Genomic DNA, 18545 nt, shown 5'->3' with positions numbered 1-18545 from the left:
CGGCATGGGTGTGGACTGGAGCTGGGGTATGCCAAGTTGGGCTAGACTACAGCATCCAGCTCGTGAGACTCAGCATGGGTATAGGACAGTCTAAGCTAGGTCTCTGCCCCTGCTGAGCCATGTGTGAGCTGTGTCTGCATGTGGACTGTGCTTGGCTGGGCTGCAGCACCCAACAGTAAAAACTAGAATGGGTAAAGGCCAATCAGGAAAGGCCACTGTTCCTGCTAGGAAAGGAGGTGGATTAAGTAAGGCTGGCCCATGACTCATGCACATGCACGAGATCTGGCAATGGGAAAGGTCCTGATGGAGGAGCTTGGACAACTCCTGTAGGAACAATGTCCCTGAAGGTGAGTGCAAGACCCATGACAGGGAGCAGCCCAGACCAGGCCAGGAAGTGGTACCCACCAGCACACATTTGTCACAGGACAGGGGCCAATTAGTCTGGACCAGTTCATCTCAACTGCTGGTGAATCAAACACCAGAATCGAGTGTAGTTCAGGATGAGTTGGGTCGCAACACAAGCCACTTCACATGAAGGCAAGGACTGGGGGCTGGATGGGCTGGGCTAGGCTGTAGCCCCTACCAGCGTGAGCTGGAATTGGGGGTGGGATGGACCCACCTAGGCTACAGCATCCACTGGCAAATATCAAGGTGAGGTGGGCCATGCCAGACTGGGCCACAGCACCCATCCAGCACATGTGAGATCCATGGGGGAAGGGGCAAAGCTGGTAGGAGGGTCTATGGAGGGTTCCCCTGCTGGACCACCACTTCCATTGGAGAGCATGAGTTGGGATGGGCGAAGATCAGGCCAGGCAGGGCTACAATACCTGTTGGCCTAATGTGAGCAAAATCAGGGCAAAGTCAGGCTGGGTGGTTGTTCTTACTGGTACATGCATAAGTCAGAGTGGGTGTGGGTTGGTTGGGCTTTGCCATAGCATCAGCAGGCAGAGGCTGGCATGGGGGCAAATTCTGTTAAGCTAAACTATAGAACCACCTGGACAGTGCATGTTCCAGCAGTGGGAGTGGCAACCCAAAAGGGAAATAATGGCTACCTCCCTTCTGGATTGTCACTCCCACTGGTGAGCATGAGAACCAGGACTGGACAGCCATGACTAGACAGAGAGTGACACCTGCCAGCATTTGTATGGGCTGGCTAGTGGGGCTGGTTGGGTTGAACGAGGCTTCAAAGTTCATTGACATGCATGAGAGCTGAATGAGATATGCGACAGACAGGACTAGTCTGCTGTACGCACCAGCAAGCCACAGGAACCAGGACAGGGGGCAGATATGATAGGGGTTATTGCAGGTCACTCTGACTAGACTGCAGTTCCCCCTGGCGTATGTGAAGGCTGAGTGTGTTGGGCAGGACATATTGAACTGTAACACCCATTGGTTTGTGTAGAAGACATGGCTGGAGACAGAGCTGACCCAGCAATTGCAATCAGCAGCATGTACATAAGCTGATTGGGGTGACAGACTGTGCCAGACCCTGTATTGGCAAACACACACAAGAATCAGGTTTGGGGTCACCTCAGATGAAGTTTCTATGGGGATCACCCCAACTGAATTGCTGGACTCAGAATCCCAACCATGGAAAGAATTGCAGGTTGCATAGCCTGATCGTGGAGTATATGTGTCAGAGCTGGGCCTCCTCAGTGGCTTAACAGTGGACAGCATATCCAGGTGCACATAGAGAATATGGCTTTACATTGGAGTCTACAGAGAACACCTGGTACCACCACAGAGGATGGAGGACAGAATAAATTGATCAATTACCCCAGCCAAGCATTGGTAGCAAATACCTGGGCAAGTGGAAACTCTAAAGTGGACTATGTCACCCAATGGACTCTGGAAAGATTTAATCATGCTTGGAGTGGTGAAATTGGCAGTAATTCGAAACAGTTGAACTATCAAAACCTCATCAGCAGGACCCTAGGAGCACGGCCAACATCAGGGACCCTGGGGTAGTAAGTGGCTGTCTTCCATCCTAGCTTGCAGAAGCATTTGGGAGGCAGTGTGGCTTCTCTCCTTAGCTCCCCTTTTCCCCCAGATACAGGAAGGGAAAAAAAAGAATGTGGAAATGGTGATCTCAACCACTTTTCTGTAGCCCTTGACCCTTATCACCCTAACCAACTATGTAAATACCATCAAAATAAAAATAATAATTTTAATCAATTAATATAGGAAGATGAGACATAAACTCCAAGTGAGTTAGCTCTCCCTCTCTGTTTCATGTTCTTAAATGCCTGCAACAACCAGGACTAGGCCCATCCAAAGCCAAGAGCTGGGAATACAATCTGTGTCTCCCACAGAGAGCCCCAACCCCTGGAGCTGCCACTGCTGCCTCCCAGGTCCGCACCTGCAGGAAGGTGGAGTCAGAAGCTGTAAGCAGCAATCAGACCATGCTGCTCTGCTGTGGGGTGTGAACATGTGTCTTAATGTCAAGGCAAAACACTGGTCTTCATCTTCCATGTTTGCAAAGACAGTCAGCCTCGTTCCCCTCTCCTCTCTTCCTCCTCAGATCTCTTGCACATGCGGATCTGCTAAGACTTGTTGGTTCCACCATCAAGCGGCATGTGCAGTCTTTCAGCGAGCCAAGTCCTTCATCTCTGATTAGTTTTCTTGAATCCCTTCCTCAGTGAGCACAGGTGTAGAATGATTCTAGCCAATAACAAGGTTAGAAACACTCCTGATATCATGCCCTCCCCAGGTTAAAAAGAATGTTTATCTAACAACAAATTATCATCATCACTTTTGCTGAAGTGTCAGCATCCCCTATTGTCATCTTATTTCCTTTATTCCTTTTGCTCAGCTGGTTCAGAAATCCCAACAAACAGGAATCCTCTTAGAAAGGGTCTGTAACAAGTCAGCCCCTGGCTATGAATCCTTTGCTGTGTCCAGCCCAGAGGTGCTTGGACAGCTGGGACCGAAGGAGGGGCTGGCCACACAGGCACAGCTTAAGTGAGTCTTCTCCACCCATGACTCCTTCCTAGTACCATGCGCTGCAACCTACCAAACACTGGGTTCCCCATGCAAGAGCAACGTGTTCTCCACCTGTGTGGGGCTGAGGCTGCTCTGGGTCTGCCAAGGCCTCATGCCCTACCTCACATTCCTCATCTGTCTCTCTCCATCTGTACTAGCAGCTGCTTGTTGTTCTTCTCCAAACCTAACAACTCTTTCTGCTACACTGAGAGAGAATAAACAACAACAGGTGAACAAAAACACAGAGGGATCCCTCATCTCCACCCCAACTGTCCTTACAATACCACTTGATGCCAGCAGTTCCTTTATTCAGACGTCCAATGTGGACTTGGACGCAAGGGCTCTTAGGATACTCCTGTGGTGTCACATGTACCACAGCTTTGCTCAAACCACAAAGCTCACTTCCAAGTTTCATAGACTACAGCTGGTCAAATGCATTCCCGGCATTCCTTGAAGGCAGAATGACTACTTTTCAGAATGCCAGAAACCCAGATGTTGGTGCAGGATCCAAGGTACAGCTTCCCTTCTTTGACTCATTCCTTTCCCCATGCAATCCAGTGGCTCTCCAAGTCATGCTGCAATGTCTGCCAAAATTCCCTTTCTTCCAAATTGCCCTACTTCCATCATTTCTTAGGTCCTTGGTGTCTCTTGTGCGGAAAGTAGAAATCACTAACTGGTCCTCCTCATCTCTGCCCTCGGCCATCACTGCCACGGTGATCACCACGAAACACTCCAACAACCTGACTCCAGCACAGAGGTACATACATGCATGCCTATGAATGTCAAGTTATGTCCATATAGTGGCACCAACAGGGCTGTCCTGGTTTGAACTCCCCTTGCCTTTTGGAGGCACTAAACAGGACGACTCATGCAAAGCTCTCAGCACGGTATCTGACATGCAGTAAGTGCCCAAAACATGTTCACTATTATCATGTACCTTGGACACCTGGGGCCCTGCATAGCTGCTTAAGGAGCACTTTCCTATGCTCCTCTCTTATCACTCTGCAGTCGACTCTGCTCCAACTGTGCTCACTGTATGGTCCCTAGGGCAATGCCACACCACAAACACCTCCATTAGAATTCTGGAAATTCACTACTACCTCTAATGTACTTGTCTCTACAATGCAAAAGGAGCCGCGAATGTTTCACATACATAGAAAGTGCACGTGAGGGCTAGGGTGATGGCTCAATTGGCTAATCCTAGCAAGTACCAGCATCCCACATGGGTTCACATCCCAGCTGCTCCACTTCCTTTCCAGTTCCCTGCTTGTAGTCTGGGAAAGCAATGGAGGACAGCACAAATCCTCGGAATCCTGTACCCTCATGGGAGACCCTAAAGAAGCTCCTGGCTTCCACCTGGCTCAGCCCTGACCATTAAAACCATATTGAGGAGTGAACCATAGTATGAAAGATCATCCTGTCTGTCTCTCCTCCTCTCTGTAAATCTACCTCTCTAATAAAAATAAATAAATTTTTCCAAAAAAGGGGAGTGAGATATGAGGCTTTCTTAAATCAGTACAATATTTTGAGAGCTGATCGCCTGTATCTCAAGTGGAGTCTCTACCTACAGCGTGCATGCATGCTTTTCTCAGACTCACCAGGAGGGGGAGTGCTTGCCTGAGGCAGGGAGTTTGTGCACTTTTTCCCCCCCACTACCACCACCCCACCCCCTGAGATTTAATTGCCCTGTGATTCCTGCCCCAGTAACACTGCTTCTTTATAACAACCAAAGGCCCAGAAGACAAATATCTCTCCACTCTTGCAGTTCTTCATCAACATTTGTCATAACCCCCTTCATGACTGATACTGTTCTCAAAATGTATTTTTCTATAGTTACAAAAAGGAGTTGCTACAGACTAGAGCACCAGAGTTACTTGAATTCTAGGTGATGATTTCTTTGCATGCTTCATTTTGTTCCCAGGAGCCTGTGCGGTGTGAAAGCGTCCCACAGTGCTTAATCTCTAGCTGCCTAAATTCCCATGCAGGTTCCCACACTTATTTGCTGTGTGGCTCTGGGTAGCTGCTTAGCCACTCTGAGCATGAATGCCCTCTTCTACAACACAGCAGTAACTAGAGCACCTAGAGCCATGGCTTACTAAAGACGCTAATCAGTGCAGCGTGCTTAGAACAGTGTCTGGCACAGCATGAACATTGCCTGCAATTTTGCAACTCCTGCCACCATATCTGAGAGGGGACAGTCCCCAAGTCCTACAACCAACAGAAGGGGGAGTGGCCAGTAAATCTGCCATCTTGAAGGCAGCTCCACCAAGGGACCCTTGGGATGGATTTTATTGTCCTTGGAGCCAGTGCTTCCAGCCATGGTCGCAGCTAGGATTGGCCATGCAAACCCCAAATGAACTTATCTACCTTGGGTGTTGCTTTGAGAAACCCACATACGCAGGGAGATGTACGGCTCTAATAACCAGGGCGGATCATAAGCAGGCTCCCGGGGAGCCCTTGCCACTGAGGCACACATTGATGGTGGGAACTATATGGTGTCCTTGACAGCACCAGAAATACTGCCCCGCCCCCCGGGAGAGTCCACCCACGTATCAGGGACACTCTTGTTTCCCACCACACTTCCACATTCCCGCAGGCAGAAGACGTCCTCGCCTCTCACGTTGTCCACCAACGTCTACCCCTCTTACCTGAGTTCATTTTTATGAATCTCCATGATTTTTCGTTCCAGCTTCTGGGATTGCTTCGGGAAAATTTCAAACTCGCTGACGTAATTCTCAGGATGCTCATCAGGATCGTAATCCCCCAGCTCAGCTGCAACCAGCAGAAAGCAAAGAGAAGGATTCAAAGCAAATCAAGAGTAGGGAGTATGCGGGGTGAACCCTGCCACCCAGGAGACCAGTGTGTTTGTCCCCATGGAAGTTTCTGGGCTGAGTATCTGGAGTGGAAACTCAAAATGCACTTGGGCTTGTCAAACCTCTGGCAATCAAGTGTTTGGTACCTGTACAATAAAACACCCTCAGTCATTATCTGTGCAGGACAGCACTGTGGGCATGTTGGGGTCTAGATGATCTTACTGAGACTTTGCAAGGAATTACAGGGTAATTAGTATCTCTAGCCTTCAGGCACTAAATACTAGGAGCAGACTCATGATGCCCTCTACGTCACATCCACCTCCCCAAGAAGTTAGCCCTAAATTTCAAAATCTCGATTAGACAGAAAGAATATGATTAGCAGATCTACTGTGCAGAATAATAACCATGTATTGTATGTTTGACAAATCACTGAGAACAGATTTTAACATAACATAAAAAACAGCAAGTATGTGAACTAACGCACCTGTCAGTGAGCTCAATTTAATCACTCCACAACATATGTATATTTCAAAACAACGGGCCGTGTGCCATCACTGTTTGAAATGTTTATTTGTTACATTTTTTAAAAAGTAGAAAAAGTTAATGTTCCTGGACCGTTGCAGTAGCTCAACAGGATAATCCTCCACCTTACAGCACCAGCATCCCATATGGGAGCCAGTTCATGACCAGACTGCTCCACTTACAGTCCAGTTCTTTGCTTACAGCTTAGGAAAGCAATGGAGAATGCCCTTAGTCCTTCAGCCCCTGCACACATATGAGAAACTCAGAAGAAGCTCCTGGCTCCTGGCTTCAGATCAGCTCAGCTCTGGCTACTGTGGCCACTTGGGAAGTGAACCAGCAGATGGAAGCTCTCTCTATTTCTCCTTCTGTCTGTAAATCTGCTTTTCAAATAAGAGTAATTTTTTTTTAAAGTTAATGTTCCTCCCAGTATTTCTAAACTTTTCCAGGATAGTAGGTAGTGCTACCCCTGGTTGAAACAATGAGATTTTCTCAAGGTTCTTTAGCATCTCATAGTCTGTCTGAGTCTAGGGATTCCCTGGATGGAGCTGCCTGCACTCAGATTTGGCCCATCATTCTTCAAAGCCAATGATATACAACCATGTATATCATAGCCTACGAGGCTAAAATCAAGGGTGCCAGTGAAGGAATTGCCAAGCCCTGTATTTCTCGCAATGGCCCCTGTTGTTCAGTAGCATAAGACTGCACAGAAGCATCTTCAAGCTATCTGTCTCTGAGCAGCCAGAGGGAGTTATTAGAAGCAAGTGCCCAGTCCACAGCCCATCAGGTCTTAGAAGTGCAATGCTGACCACTAAGTCATCCATTAGAACCCATGAATAAACAAACACATGAGCAAGACCCTATCATACATGACCAACCAACCTTTCCCAAATAGAAGAAAGAGAGAGAGAAAGGAAGAAAAGAAAGAAGGAAGGAAGGAAGGAAGGAAGTGAGGGAAGGAGGGAAGAAAGGAAGGAAGATAGATTCACAGAATAATTCCTTTGATTGACACCTGACTTTCTACACTCAGTTTCAACCCCCCTCCTATACCCAAACGTACCTCTTAGCCCCCATACTTGACAGTCAAAGCTCAGGACACAGAACACCTCCCTGCCTTTGGCCAGAGCCTCTTGTGACACAGTACAACGTAGCTCATTTGCAAGAGACTCAGAATTTGATCTTGCGCCATGTGCTTTCATGATTGCAAATTATCTGTGGACATCTCAGCTCAGCCTTCCTCCTGGGCCCCAGTGGCTTGATGGTGAAGAGGGGCTCTGTTGTTAAATTCCCAGGTCGCTACTGGCCCCTAATCACAGACACTGGTATAGATGGAGGGGAGGGGACGACAAAGGCAGGGGTGGGTGAGCTCGGGTCAGACTTACCTTGAACGACACAGGCACCCAGGTAGGCAGCATCAGAGAAGGAGCACAGCAATCGGCCGTGAAAAATATCTCTTTTAATTTGCAAGTACAAAAGGTACCTGCAACACAAAAGGCGAGAATATGCTGAGTCTTGGTTGGCACAAACCTAGGGAAGGAGAAGGGCTGTCCATGCTTTATTTGCTGGGCTCACCAGAAGCCTGTCCTGTTCAAAGAAGCAGCTGAGACTCCACACCCCAGAGAGGGGGGCTGTGGATTCAGAAAACCTCAAGTGTCTGGGCTGAGCAGAACTTTTCAGCTTCTAAAGCCAACTGGGCTGAGTCTTACTTAGCCTTTGCCAAGAGGCACGAAAGGAGCCAAGCCAAGCCACAGGACTCTATGGCTAGAGCTGTGGACAGGGACTCCCACACGATGATGGCCAAGGCCACTGTCACCAGCCCATTTGCTTCTTGGGAGCAAACAGACTCATAGCAACTGGTGGCAAAAGACTCAGTTCTGAGGTTAACAGTTGGAGCTGCCCTTGGCCAAGTACCCACACCTACAGTAACAGTGAGGTCATATGCCTACCTGGGGCATGAAATGGCTGGTGAAGGGGCCCCCTGGCAGCAAAGGGAAAGGCAGGAGCTCCCAAGGAAGTGTTTGGCCCCCGCACGGATTCAGCCTAGTGTTACCTCACAGAAAGGCAGACCAGGTATGACCAGTTCTTGCAGCAAATCAAGAAGACTGGCTTACAATGACTTTTATTTTACTTTATTTTATTTTCAAGATTCAATTCTATAGACTCAGGGATTTTCCCCGCCACACTCCCCATCCCCCTCCATCCCCTACCAACTGTTTTCCCCTGTAATGTAGTCCTTCAGCACTAGTCACAAGTCCATCAATCTTCTATCTAAGTTTATCATGACATTACAGGTATAGAGAATGGTAGAAAATCCAGCATCCTGTTGTCAAAATATATTTAACAGTTTCATTTGGGAGCCCACCTTTTATTCGGGAATAGATATGCATACTGCAATGTTAGAACCAAATTTGTAAAAACACTGTAGTCCCCAGAGGAGGTCACCAGAGGGCGCCAGTCTGCCAGTCCTAACAAGATCGTTTTTGCCAAGATCTTTCTGTTTGCCATGCTAATTGAGCTCTCTGGATTTCTATTTAACACTCAAGACATTGTTTCTGTCCATCTAATCTCAGGAGAGTATGTAGATTCTTTTCTACACTTGTGTTTTAAAATATTATTTATTTGAGAGGCAGGGAGACAGAGTCCCCACCCCTGGTTAACTCTTCCAAATACCCATGATGGGCAGGTCTGGGTTGACCAAAGCCAGGAGCCAAGAATGCTTTTTACATTTTCCCCATGGGCGATGAGACCCAAGTACTTGAGCCATCATCTGTACCCTCCCAGGGTCTGCACGTTGCACCAAGTGGAAGTCAGATATCAGAACCAAGCACTGAACCCAGGCACTCCTGTATGACACAGGTGTCCACCACTGCAGCAAACACTTGCCTTCTGCTCTTCCTTTAGAGGGTTCTGTTTTCTTGGTTGGGGCAGAGTGAAAGGACAGCTCTCCATCATCCATCTCAGTTACTACCTTGCAATAGGTCATTTTAGGGGTAAGCATGATTAGGCCGTGGGATGCAGAGCCATGTGGTTCAACAGGACATCAGGGTGAATATGAGACTGTGTCCGCAGAAGTTAGCATCTGATGGATGAGCCAAGCAGGTGGTCACCATCTAATCTAGTGAGGCACAGGGAGGTTAGGTACACTTGCACCTGGTGTTCCACGTGGACATTAGTCTCCTGCTGTCAGCACTCCTGCTCTGTGGACATTCACCCATGCACTGAAATTCACACCCCGGCTCAGCAGCTCTCGGACCCTGACCCAGGGTTCCAGCCTCCAGCTCGCAGCCAGCAGATCCCAGGATTTCTCTGCCTCTACAACCATGCGAGCCCATTCCTCACAGCAAATCTCATCATCTCTCCATACACCCATGAGGGGCCTTCGGAAAGGACATTGACAGTGGAAAGGAAAACTCACGAGCCTTCCCATGAACTTAAAAAAAATTAGTACCATTCTAAGCACATTCTTTCTAAGGCTTACTTTTATTTGAAAGGCAGAGTTACAGAGAGGAGAGAGAGAAAGAGTTTCCAACTGTTGGTTCACTCCCCAAATGGTCACAGCAAACTGGAGTTGGGCCAGTCTGAAGCCAGAAGCCAAGAGCTTCTTCTGGGTCTCCCATGTGGATGCACGGACCCAAGCACTCAGGCATCTTCTGCTGCTTTCTCACACACATTAGCAGGAGCTGCATTGGAATTAGAGCAGTTGGGCCTCTGAACTGGTACCCATATGAGATGCCAGCTCTGTAGGTGAAAGCTTAACCTGATATGCCCCAGAACTTTTCAAATTTTTAACTCTGTGTGTGTGTGTGTGTGTGTCCATGTCCTGTCAGTTCTGTTTCCCTGGAGGACTCTAATGCCCTCCTCCAGGGTTCAGGTCATGTGACTGCCCAGCCTTCCAAGGAGCAGCTGGCACAACTCCACAGGAGAGGCTGGGAAGTAGAGCTACCAGTGAGGATGACTAACGCGTGAGGGTCACGGGGCAGCGGCAAGCCGGGTGTGCTGCAGCACAGGATGTTGGGGTGGATGCAGTGCCTTCCCAGTGCTTTCATTCAGGAGTCCTCACTTCTCACCTGTGCTGTACTGTGTACTGCACCCGGCACGGGCAGCCCAGGTGGCCCACAGGATGCTCTTGGTGGAAAGCATCGTGAGGAGCTAAGTCGGGGTGGTAGGTGGGGGTTGGGAGGAGCAGCAGCGGGGAAGGCAGCTGCTCACACGGTTCCATCTCGGTTTGGGGTGCATTTTGTCAAAGGAACACTACTGCACGTGTTAGGGAAGGAGCCTGAGGCACTCCCTGGATCAGTGCACGAACTGGAGATGGAGAAAAGGGCACCGCTCAGTCAGTCCCCATTGTGGCCTTGTAGGAAATGTCCAGAATACACAGGAACTAGGGGCAGTGCAGAAAAGCAGGATGCTTATAGGAAATCTATACCTACAAGGGTGAGAAGGATGTTCTGCAATTAGATCACCATGGTTATGTTGGCATATCCTTGAGAACAGACTAAAAACCACTAAACTGGAACTTTTCACACCTGTCCCAGGAAATGAATACTTCTGAACATACAATCTTCCTTCGAGTTCTCAAATGCTGGAATGCTACAGAACCACCTGAAGAGAATGATGAAAATACACATTTCTGGTGCCCCTCTCCCACCCAGGGTTTTAGAGTCAGTGAGTCTGGGGCAGGGGCCGTGAATCTGTGTTTGTGATGAATTCCCAGGTGATACTGCATGAGACCCAGAAACTATTTACAGAGGAGTGGGAGCCTGAATTTTAACCCACAACTCAGAGATCAGGGCTAAAATGAAAGCTTCCAGGGGCCAGGACTCCGGATGCCAGCTTTCACAGCATCGGCATTCGCAGCCACTCCTCCTGTCAGTGAGCTCTGGACATAAGCGGGATTACCGTAGAGTCACCATAATCCACCAACCCTTCCAAATGGTTTCAAATTTAGGATGCATATTTTCTAATGCAAGAGCTCCCAAAACAATAATGCATCTTTTTTTTCCCCCAAAGTTTCATTCCTGTATTACACAACAAAACACTAGGGGTCTGAAACACAATTTACTGTACCATTTTCATTATATTACTTCTCTACTGAACACGAATTTAGAGATTGTTCTTACTTTAAAAATTAAAATTAGCACGCTTCTGGTAATATTCAATCGCATATAGTATTTGTAGATGACGACCCAGGAATCAGGATTTTAGATGAGTGTTTAAACAGGGAAGTGAAGGACAAAAAGACATCTCCAACATCCTCTTTAGGGATATAATTGCTCTCACTCTTGTAAACTTCCTTGCTTATGCCCATGTCTTGACTCCGAAGCATGCTTTATCAAAAGCATGGCAATGAATGTAAGCTCAACTTCTCAAATTGTACATTAACTTTACAAGAAGAAAATCAAATGTCATCAAGATGAGCATTTAAGCAGTATGGACTCAAGGATTTCTTTGGTTTCTAAATTGGTTTGGAACTCCAAGGACTGTGTTGATTAAGAAAAGCCCATTTCTCCCCATAGGCAGGCAGAGGACTATTTTAGTTTCCTTCGGAAAGATTCAACTGTCCACAGCTATTCCGTCCAAGGCAGAAAACCGCTAGTGAATTTAACTGAGGCAGTTCACTGGAGTCCTTAACTAGAGCTGTATGCTTTCTTACTCTCAAAAGGGACTTTGCTCAACAACAAAAAATCTTTCTTTAATTTATCAGGTGGTATATATTCAATGCTTACTCTCTAGACCAGATTAGAAAGCAGATTATGATGATGAAAGAGAGATTAGTATTTTATCTGCTCTTCCAAATCACACTGCTGTCACCTTCTAAGTGGACCACCTCTACCGCCACCCCGTCTCACTCATCTGGACAAGGAAATGAAGATGAATTTATCAAAAAACAGTTTTTATACCTGAAGCAAGCCAAGGCCACAGCACCATGTGATTCTGTTTCTAATGACATGCCATGCGTAGGCTGTCCATGCAAGGGAGTAGTTGCCAATGGCTGGGAGAAGTGGAATGGGCAGGGGCAGTTTGGGGGCACAGGACTACTGCTTCAGGGGAGAAGAGAATATTCTGGAACCACACACTGTGGACATACTCCATGTCACTAAGGTGTACACTTCGAAGTGGAGGAATCAATCCGTGACATGAAGTGTTCCTTTAACAGAAAGAAAAAGGCAGGCCAGAGTGCAAAATACCCAACAGCATGTCAAATGTCCACCATCTGTCATCCTTCCTGTTTAGCCCCCCACACACACACACACCTCTCCCCAGCACAGACGTCTCCAGGCAATTGTGGACATATGAGTAACACAGAATGGGCTCACACATTCTCTCAGCGCTGCTACCATGGAGCGCTACCAGAGACGGAGGTACAAAGCAGAATTCTTGAGAATCCCAAACCCCACCCCCATGGCCAGTGAGCAGGGAGAATGGCATTTGCTTCTGCACCTAGGCAGATTATCCTGAGAGCTGATTATACTCGGTGACTTTGGGCATCACTAAATCACAGCCTGATCAAGAACCAAGCACATGACAGTGTTCACCTCCAACCACCACTGCCACTCCAGCCCCTGGGGTCCTGTCAGCAGCACATTGTTTATGGAAGCAGAGCTCCCACAGGTCAGCCAAAGGTAACTCAGGAAGAGGAGCTTAGGAAAGCAGCAAGGGAATCCGTCCAGAGAGTTGGGCTACGGGTACAGGGATACCTTCCCCTGGCTGCCATTCTGTCAGCAAAGAGCAGCACAACCCGCCCACCCTTCTACCAAGCACCTTGGCCGCGCCCACCCTTCTACCAAGCACCTTGGCCGCTCCCAGCACAACATGGACGAGATAGGCCAGGGCTGCACCAGTGAGGGGGGAGCCACCAAAACATCCAGCCAACTTCTGTTTATTTTTAGAACCCCACTCTCAGATGCTTCCAGAGCATACATCCCACTCATAACCTCTGGGTTTTTTTCACAGTTAATTACACTTCCAGTGACAACTATTTGAAACCAATCTCCAGACAATTAAATGGAAGCAAAAAACTGGGAGCTAAATGCGGAGTTCAGCACCTGCTGGGGTAGAGTCCTCAGTCTGGGACCGGGAATCCTGTCTGGCCGGCTGGACTCCAGGCCCTGGCTGGGAAAAGGTACACAGGAGACATACAAATAAATGGAAAATACCTTGTGAGCTCTTCTTTAATCTTCAAGGGTTCATGAGGGTAGAATTTCACTCTAAAGCACATGGTATATGGTGGATGAGCTGAAACATCACAAAGAAAAAGCATGAGAAATGTGGCAAGAAGACCAGGGACTCAGATACCCACAGAACGTCAGCCAGGGGGCCTCACAGATGGGCCTGTGGGCAAGGGCCCAAGAAAACAGAGTGACAGTAACAATACAACTCCAAGGAAACACTTGCCAGGAGGATGCCCCCAGCCAGCACAGAACAGAAGCAGCCTGGCTGCACTCCCAACTACTCCGCATGAAACACTTTCTCATCGGCTTCTCCCCAGCCCCTTGTGACAGATAAACGGTCCATAAGCATCATACAGGCTTTGCGGGCTCATGAGGCAGAGATGTTACTGCACCTGATACTTCCCCTCAAATGATGATGCCTTTGAATTAAAAACAGAAGTGGTTTTTAAATTTATTTTTTAAAAAAGGAGAGTCGGCCATGCGTAGATCTTACTCTGTAGATTTTTTGAATTATCTGCATAGTAGGCAATCACCTATATGAAAATCAACACTTTTGTCATTCTCTGGTTTGTCTGAACCAAGACAGTACTATTCAGTTCTACAGAGATAATAACTGTGCAATTCTAGTTGAGGTTTATGATTCTGGGATATTCTTATTGCGTCAAATATCCACAACTCCACAACCAGTTAATACTATTCCACTGGGCTTCCAATATCTTCTTTCTAAAACAAATACTTTTGATATTAACTTAATAAATGAATTCAAGTGAAGTACCTATACAATGAACAATCTTAAAATCAAACAAATAAGGTGATTAATATTTCTGTTTTCATGGGTGGCTGACATCCTGTTCACGCCCGTTTGTGCCAGCAGAGCTACCAGGATGAGCTCTGAGTCTACATCCAAACGTAAACATAAAGCCAAATCTTCCAGACTCCTTTGAAGAAGGCAGGGGTAGAATCGCGAGCCATTTCTACAGTATCTGAGCTAGTCCGGATATAAACAAAAATGCTAATGTAGAAAGAATCATCTGCAACAAATATAAATGTATAATGAGAATAATTCAATCGAGAAGGCAATTAAGAAGTTTGACAGCATCCACTTCACAAGAAAACACAGCAGCATCTCGCTGGCTGTCTCAGCCAAGAAGGTGATCTCTCTCTCTCTCTCTCTCTCTCTCTCTCTCACACACACACACACACACACACACACACACACACACACATTAGTGCTAGTGCTGTACCTCCCCCACGAACTAGCAAATTTCCTATTTTAACTGAGTGCTCCTATTTAAACCTATGTTCCCTAGGTTTAAGAAAGGAAACGTTTTTCTAAAGCATCGGGAGGAACGTGGACATCTTGCCTACAGCAAAGAAGCAACTTAGAAAAATGCAAATGACCTTCAAGCCATTCATCATTCATAATGATCCAGAAATCCAATCTCAATTCATAACATTTTCTCTTGAACCATTCCCTGAATCTCCTTCAGATTTGTTAAAACTATCACCTTTAATGATGAATATGTACAGATTTTTAAATTATAAAACCTGTGTGTCATCTTCTTAAAAAAGATCCAGACAGTTTTTATAAGAGAGGAACAACAGGAACAGAGATGGGATTAATGTTTAAGGGAAAAGAGATGCTTCTTTTATTAAAGTCTGCTAAATTAATACAGGTCTAAACATAACCATGGAGTAGAGATAGATAATAGTTAGCTAGCTAGACAGACAAGTGATAGGATAGGTTGCATAGACAAGATAGATGATAAATTCATGGATGATTAATAGATAATAGACAGGTAAATGATAGATGTAGATACACTGACAGACAAAGGATATAATAGATGGTAGACAGAAGATTAGTACGTAGGTAGACAGACTGATAGATAGAAAATATACAGACAGCCAGGCCAGCCCCTTCGTTTTTCCACTCTTGTCTACTCCTCTTCCCTGTCTCTCAGGGCCCCTCACTACCTCGTGCAACCCCCAAGCTCTCCAGTCACTGTTAACAATGCCATTTATACTCGAAGATCTACTCCCCCAACACATGCTTCTCTTACCTTCCTCGCGGTTCCATAAATCCCATCTATCTCGCTAGGACAGTCAATATAGAAATAACTCCCTCCTACAATACCAGGCTGCTGGTCCACGGGATGGCCACATCAGAAGGTCCTCAACTCCTACAATACCGGGCTGCTGGTCCACAGGATGTCCACATCAGAACGTCCTCAACTCCCACAATACTGGGCTGCTGGTCCACGGGATGGCCACATCAGAACGTCCTCAACTCCTACAATACTGGGCTGCTGGTCCACAGGATGTCCACATCAGAATGTCCTCAACTCCTACAATACCGGGCTGCTGGTCCACAGGATGTCCACATCAGAATGTCCTCAACTCACACAATACCAGGCTGCTGGTCCACAGGATGTCCACATCAGAACATCGTCAACTCCCACAATACTGGGCTGCTGGTCCACGGGATGTCCACATCAGAACGTCCTCAACTCCCACAATACTGGGCTGCTGGTCCACGGGATGTCCACATGAGAACGTCCACAACTCCTACAATACCGGGCTGCTGGTCCACGGGATGGCCACATCAGAACGTCCTCAACTCCTACAATACTGGGCTGCTGGTCCACAGGATGTCCACATCAGAATGTCCTCAGCTCTTCCTTTTTAGTTGCCATTCAGGTTGCTCCCACATTTTTTTTTTTTTTTTTTTTTGCCTTTCAAGCAGTTCTGTAACTCAGACAGCAACATCCTCAGGCCTAGATCCCTGAGTACTTGTCTATTTCTATGATACAGATTCTTAGGACTTAGAATCCTGGGCTCCAGAGGAAATGTCCTAAAGGAGATAGAAAAATAGCTAACCGGAGGGAAGCCAAGAAATGGAAGGTTGTGGTAGGTGATCTGGAACCAGAGCCCATCCTCACTCCAGGCCCTTGGTTGGCTCCAGTGAGCATCTGAGCTCATCACACCAAACCAGGAGTTGCACAGGTCCTGAGACCCAGAAGCAGCTCCCCCAGCAGCCATTTTGCAATAATTTGAGTGTAGAAAATATTTCTACCCTTCAGTTCTTACAGCCTGAGGCTCCAGAAACTTCTTTTTTTTTTTTTTAGATTTAATTATTTTTATTGGAAAGGTGGATATACAGAGAGGAGGAAAGTTGTTCTGTCTGATGGTTCACTCCCCAAGTGACCACAACGGCTGGAGCTGAACCAATCCGAAGCCAGGAGCCAGGAACTTCTTTCAGGTCTCCTGCATGGGTGCGGGTCCCCAGGCTTTGGGCTGTCCTCAACTGCTTTCCCAGGCCACAAGCAGGGAGCTGGATGGGAAGCGGGGCCACCAAGATTAGAACTGGTGCTGATATGGGATCCCGGCGCATGCAAGGTGAGGATGTTAACCACCTCCCTATGGCGCTGGGCCCCAGAAACTTCCAATGCCTCTCCCACATGGAGAGTCCACCCCTTATGTAAAGCCAGTGTTCACATTGTTCTTGAACAGAATCATCCCAGTTCTCTGAACGTTTTCTCATCCGGAACAGATCTAAGCGCCCCTTGCCGGCTGCTTCCCTACATGTATCCCACCTGTTGGGTGCTTCAGTAGGCACAAGGTCCAGCAGGCTTTGCTCAGAATCTATCTGGTGCCCCGTTTGAGCATCAGCTCATTCTGAGATGTTCATAGATCCACACTCATTTCCTTTCATGTACCTTGTGGCTAAGTCACACAGAAAATGTCACTAAGTTCTGACATCCCCCTTCACTTTCTGGGATGTGACCACAGAAGAAATCTACACGTAGTGCCAATGACACCAGATCCTCTTCAGAGGCAGGGAGATCCCTGGCAACAGGAAAACCAGGAGAAGGCACTTTCCAAAGCGCCCATTTTCTGGCTTCCTCTGCCATCATCCATCTTCTATTGTGTCTTCCATGACCACCCAGTACCATGGACTGCTAATATGAGATCTGCTCATCAGAGTGGTTGTGAAGCTGGACATTTTGAGAACTTGTAGGGGCCAGTGTCCTGGTGCACGAGTTAACCTGCTGCTTGTGATGCTGACACCCTATATCAGAGCACTTGTTTAAGTCCCAGCTGTTTTCACTTCCAATCCAGCTCCCTGCTAATGCACCTGGGAAAGCAGTAGAATACATCTTAAGTACTTGGGCATCTGCCACCAACGTGGGAAATAGAGTCCCAGGATTCTGGCTCAACCTCAGTAGTTATAGCTATTTGGAAAGTTATCCAGCAAACAGAAGAGACAGCTCTCTAGATAGATAGATAGATAGATAGATAGATAGATAGATAGATAGATAGATAGATAGATAGATAGATAGATAGATAGATAGATAATCACACACATACAGTCACTCTGCCATTCATATAAATAAGCATGTCTTTTTTAAAAAAAGACAAGGAACTTCCAGTTGTGTATTTCAACTCACGCTCAACATCTGAAACAAACGCATGCACTCTGGAGTCAGTTACAAAAGCTCTTTATGGAAACAGCACTCGTTCACTCAATCAAAAAAACATGTGTTGAGCACCCAATCTGCACCATGCATGATTTTAGGTTTGTACAATAACAGCAGCTTCTATCCTCTTGGATGACACATTCTAAGTGGAAGAAACCCATCTAAAATCAAAATATGTGAAGCATACAAGACATTTGAAGATCATACGTGCTATTCAGAAAAATGCACAATTTAAGGGGTAAGAGAAAATAACCCCATCTCCATTCCTTCCCTCCATAGTTCAAACAAACTTGGAGTCAGGTGAAACTCTCCTTACTATCTCCTAGAAAATCCAACGAAAATAGAGAGAAAAAACAGTAGGATTTCCATCCACTGGTTCACTCCCAGAGTGGCCTCACTTGCCAGGGCTGGGCCAAGTCAAACCCAGGAGCTTGGAACTCTACCCACGTCACCCACGTGAGTAGAGTGAACCAAGGGGGTGGGCCAACTGCCGCTGCTTTCTCAGGTGCATTAGCAGGAAGAATTGGAAGTAGAGCAGCCAGGTCAGGGACTAAACACAAATAGGATGCTGGTGCAACAGG

At 47.0% G+C, this 18545-nt stretch overlaps 1 protein-coding gene across 2 annotated transcripts in view; it reads right to left on the bottom strand.

The window, feature by feature from the left end:
• Positions 1–18545, bottom strand: part of FRMD3 (FERM domain containing 3) — a 263993-nt gene that overhangs the window by 64240 nt on the left and 181208 nt on the right. For both annotated transcript variants that reach the window (XM_040963290.1, XM_040963291.1), the window contains exons 4-6: positions 13472–13550; positions 7697–7794; positions 5631–5754 (exon numbers count right to left, since the gene is read on the bottom strand). In XM_040963290.1, coding sequence (XP_040819224.1) covers positions 5631–5754; positions 7697–7794; positions 13472–13550 — 301 coding nt within the window. The remainder of the gene's footprint in view (positions 1–5630; positions 5755–7696; positions 7795–13471; positions 13551–18545) is intronic.

The sequence above is a fragment of the Ochotona curzoniae genome, unplaced genomic scaffold (genome assembly GCF_017591425.1).
Source record: "Ochotona curzoniae isolate NIBS_2020 unplaced genomic scaffold, NIBS_Ocur_1.0 scaffold_3208, whole genome shotgun sequence".
NCBI lineage: Eukaryota > Metazoa > Chordata > Mammalia > Lagomorpha > Ochotonidae > Ochotona > Ochotona curzoniae.
This window is presented reverse-complemented; position numbering and strand designations above follow the sequence as displayed.